Raw genomic sequence first — 4,797 nt, 5'->3', positions numbered from 1 at the left:
TTGTCTAAATTTAGATATTTCATAAGGGTTGTTTCAGAAGGTGGATTAAGAAAAAGGATCAATAGTTAGGAAAGAGATATAAGAAGGTTTTAGGTATGGAAATATATTTGAGTATGGAAAGTAGAAGAAAAAAATGTTTCTGGATGAGAAAGTTTTTGTGTGGTAAAGTAAAAGTTGTGGAATGTCTAAGTTTCAGGAGGTTTATAGAGGGTAAATTTCAAAAGGTTTATATGTAACTAAATTGGTTATATATGATTAGCACAATCAGTTAAATCTATTCAATGTTTTCCCCTAAGGTCAAATATTAATGTATAAACCAAAGTTTAATCCTCTATGGATTGAAGTAACAAAGATTTCTTTTTTTTAAGAGAGAGAGAGAGAGAGAGAGAGAGAGAGAGAGAGAGAGAGAGAGAGAGAGAGAGAATTTTTTTAACATTTATTTTTTAGTTTTCGGCGGACACAACATCTTTTATTTGTATGTGGTGCTAGGATCAAACCCAGCACCGCGTGCATGCCAGGCGAGTGTGCTACCGCTTGAGCCACATCCCCAGCCCAACAACAAAGATTTCTTAACATATTAATCTGTTCTTATCTATCAAGATAATCTCTTGTGTCTCTTAAGTTTTATTCTTTAGAGGAACTAGTCTTAAATAAATTAGGGTTTGTACAAGTTAAATGGCAACTGTTATTGAAGAGTATTACATTACATTACTGAGTTTAAATTTTTATTTAAAAGCTAAACGTGGTTAATCTAAAAACATCAGTGTAATTGTGATGCTATCACTGGCTTCTTGGTATAATGAATGAATTTATATCATCCAAGTATACAAGTTTTTAAAGTATAAAGTTTAGAAGTACATTTTACCAAGCTGGTGTTCTTCAAAGTAAAGTTTGAGGATTATTAAAACAATTATGTTTCTTGGAGCTGGGGTTGTGGCTCAGTGGTAGAGTGATTGCCTAGCTTGCATGAGGCACTGGGTTCAATCCTCAGCACCACATATACATAAAATAAAGATATTTTGTCCACCTAAAACTAAAAAATAAATATCAAAAAATTATGTTTTTTGATTCATAGCCATTATACAAAATCAAACTGTTTTCACTTTTGTTAATTTCATCTTGTATTTTTCTTGTAAACTTTAACTGTTATCTTTTAGTACCTTACAGAAGTATAACAGTCAATACAGACAGGATGTAAGGCTAACTTCCAGTACTAATACATACCCCAATTAAACAAGAGGGGTAAATAACTCTAAAGTTATAGACATTAAAGGTAAAACCCAGTACTCTCACTTTGAGGCTGGTGAATCTGGCTTTCTGCATGTTTAAGACCAAAACTTGGAGACTAAAGTTAAGAAAATAAAAGGACCAAGTAGCCAATATTTGGCTCTTGCCCTCTGAGTCATATTGAATCCAGGGAACAAAGGGACTTAACTAAGGGTTTTGCAACTCTGGGCCACATGATCTCCTGATCAGGGAGATCAATGACACCCTAGAGAACAGAAAGCTGACCAGTGCACATGTTGCAGAGGAGAGTCATTAGAGAAGGAGCCATCCTTGATGCTTCCAAGGGAAGCCACATGGCAGATGGCACTAAAGAAGCTAAGAAACTGCTCTCAAGTTCCCAAGAGTGACTCCTCAAGGGAACTCAGCTGACTCTTAATAATAGATAGTGTTGAACCCACAATACAAAGAAAAGACCACCAACTCCAATTTTTAAGCCAAATTAAAGCAAGCTTATATTGTGTACACAAGACAGCTGGCCAGTGACTGCCTCACCCAAATTCAGGGCCAGAGGACAGCATCTGGTAAGGGCAAAATGGGTTTTATAATAAAAGTTACAGGGGCTGGGGATGTGGCTCAAGCGGTAGCACGCTCACCTGGCATGCGTGCAGCCCGGGTTTGATCCTCAGCACCACATAAAGACAAAGATGTTGTGTCCGCCAAATACTAAAAAATAAATATTAAAATTCTCTCTCTCTCTCCCCCTCTCTCTCACTCTTTAAAAAAAATAAATAAAAGTTACAAAGGGAGTCTCTTGGGAACTTACAGCTAACAGGGTTCTGGCAAGCATAATACAAGGGCAGATAGCAGATTAATGATTTACATGGCTTGATATATCAAAGTAGGAAGTAAACTCAGATTCCAACATCAGAATTAATGAGGAGCAGTTGGCATTTCAGGGAGGGTTTTTATCTGATCAGGGAGAGCCAGGCATGGGTAAGTTCAAGGCATGGGCAGGAATCTCAAACAAGTTCTTAAAATATCAAAGTATGGTCAGCCCCAAATAGAAATCTTAGTATTTTACAGTAAAACAGAAATGAACTTTTCATGACTTTGTGATGAGATGGCTTCCAATCTTAAGATGGAATTAGGCTGGGTTCATCAATAGGAACAAGGTCAATTAGACTAGCTTAGTCTTAAACAAGTTATTATCAAAACAGAGCCATGCCTGGGCATTTAAAAAAGAAGACAAGTATCCGCCACCACCTCCGAGCAGAAGATGGCTGTGCCTCCCACATATGCCAATCTTGGCAAATCTGCCAGGGATATCTTCACCAAGGGCTATGGCTTTGGATTAATCAAACTCTATTTGAAAACAAAATCTGAGAATGGATTGGAATTTATGAGCTCAGGCTCAGCCAACACAGAGACCACCAAAGTGAAGGGCAGCCTGGAAACCAAGTACAGGTGGACTGAATATCGCCTGACGTTTACAGAGAAGTGGAACACTGACAACACACTAGGCACTGAGATCACTGTGGAAGATCAGCTTGCACGTGGACTGAAGCTGACCTTCGATTCATCCTTCTCACCTAACACTGGGAAAAAAAATGCTAAAATCAAGACAGGGTACAAGCGGGAGCACATCAACCTGGGCTGCGATGTGGACTTTGACATTGCTGGGCCTTCAATCCGGGGTGCTCTGGTGCTGGGTTATGAGGGCTGGCTGACTGGCTACCAGATGAATTTTGAGACCGCAAAGTCCTGAGTGACCCAGAGCAACTTTGCAGTTGGTTACAAGACTGACGAATTTCAGCTTCACACTAATGTGAATGACGGGACAGAGTTTGGTGGCTCCATTTATCAGAAGGTGAATAAGAAATTGGAGACGGCCGTCAATCTCGCCTGGACAGCAGGAAACAGTAACACTCGCTTTGAAATAGCAGCAAAGTATCAGATTGACCCTGATGCCTGCTTCTCAGCCAAAGTGAACAACTCCAGCCTGATTGGTTTAGGATACACTCAGACCCTAAAGCCAGGTATCAAACTGACACTGTCAGCTCTGCTGGATGGCAAGAATATCAATGCTGGTGGTCACAAGCTTGGTCTAGGACTGGAATTTCAAGCATAAATTAATACTGTACAATCATTAATTTTAAATTATTTTGCAGCATAGCTACCTTCAGAATTTAGTGTACCTTTTAATGTTGTATGTCTGGGATGCAAGAATTGCTAAAAATCATGTTAGACCTCCAGGTGAAAGAGGATTCAGTTTTAAAGTGTTACCATTTCAGAAGTACAGAAGAAATCGAGTCCAAAAAAAGGTCCTTTCAGCTGTAGACTTGTGTGTGTGTGTGTGTGTGTGTGTGTGTGTGTGTGTGTGTGTGTGTGAGGGACTTGGTGACCCCTCTAGAGATGCCAGGTTTACTTTTTTTTTTTAAATCTAGAAATGGCTGCAAATGGAAGCTGATAATGTATAGGCACTTTGTAAATCTGTATTGAGTAAATGAATGGAATTGTGACTTCCTGAAAATCAAATCTTGGTTTCCTAACCCTAATTGATGAGGAGCTCATTGCTTGGTGGTGTGTACAAACTCATCTGAAAGGGACTTTTTTAGACAGAACTTCATAACCTTTTTCCACTCTAGCCCATGGTCACCTCTTTTACACCAAAAGTAATCTGCAGGGTGTGGTCACTGTTTCTTTTTCATGCCATTTTGGAGTGGAGAGGGTGGACGTGATGAAGCCAATAATTCAGGACTTAATTCCTTTTTGTGTTGTGGTTTTCTTGCCCTTGCACCAGTGTCTGCAATAGCTTCCAGGAGCTCCAGCTATAGGCTGGGAAGAGTCTGCGTGATTGTAATCACACAGTGACAACACTAGGGATCTAAATTGGACTTCTGTTGTATTCTCACCACTCAATTTATTTTTTAGCAGTTTAATGGGTACATTTTAGAGTCTTCCATTTTGTGTGGAATTAGATACTCCCCCTTCAAATGCTGTAATTAACAACACTTAAAATAAAACTTGAATAAAATATTGAAACCTCAAAAAAAAAAAAAAAAAGAGAAGACAATAGTTCTTTTAATGTAATTTAAGATGCACACTTGTGTTTTATCTCCACCAAGAGTAAACAAATAAGACTGGTGGCAATAAAAGAGGGATTCTTAAGACAAGATAACTATCAAAAGAGACTATCAGAGTCAAAATGTTTTTTTAGTCAATAGTCAATTTATGGCCTACAAATCTTCCTAACCTCCTACAAAGGTAGTCTTGATCTGTGTTTGCTAGTAAGATTATCTAGCCCTAAGTAACAGAATAAAGGGATCTCCACTAAACACAGAGATTATGCCAATAAAAAGGTATTTTGCAAAAATCAGATGACACTAGATAGTTTAACTACATCTTATGGGGGGCATCTGTGACGTTATAAAAACTAAGTGTTGTGTTGACATTCCTGATAACTTTGGCAATGTAAATAACATTCTTAAAGATTTACAGTCCCAAATAGAGACCATGTTCTCACAGGCCTTATCTTGGGAAAATCTTCTCAGCTCTGTTACCTCCTGGTGT

The 4,797-nt window shown here is 38.5% G+C and overlaps 1 protein-coding gene across 1 annotated transcript; it reads left to right on the top strand.

Moving 5' to 3' along the window:
* The first annotated feature begins 2,486 nt into the window (after positions 1 to 2,486).
* Positions 2,487 to 3,571, top strand: LOC114102981 (non-selective voltage-gated ion channel VDAC1-like). The gene is given in 1 exon segment (XM_034636383.2): positions 2,487 to 3,571. A coding segment is annotated over 1 exon segment (852 nt). The 5' UTR covers positions 2,487 to 2,503; the 3' UTR covers positions 3,356 to 3,571.
* The last annotated feature ends 1,226 nt before the right edge of the window (positions 3,572 to 4,797 follow it).

Source organism: Marmota flaviventris, chromosome 19 (assembly GCF_047511675.1).
Source record: "Marmota flaviventris isolate mMarFla1 chromosome 19, mMarFla1.hap1, whole genome shotgun sequence".
Taxonomy (NCBI): Eukaryota; Metazoa; Chordata; class Mammalia; order Rodentia; family Sciuridae; genus Marmota; species Marmota flaviventris.
Note: the sequence above shows the minus strand (reverse complement) of the source record. Positions and strands in the feature narration are given on the sequence as shown.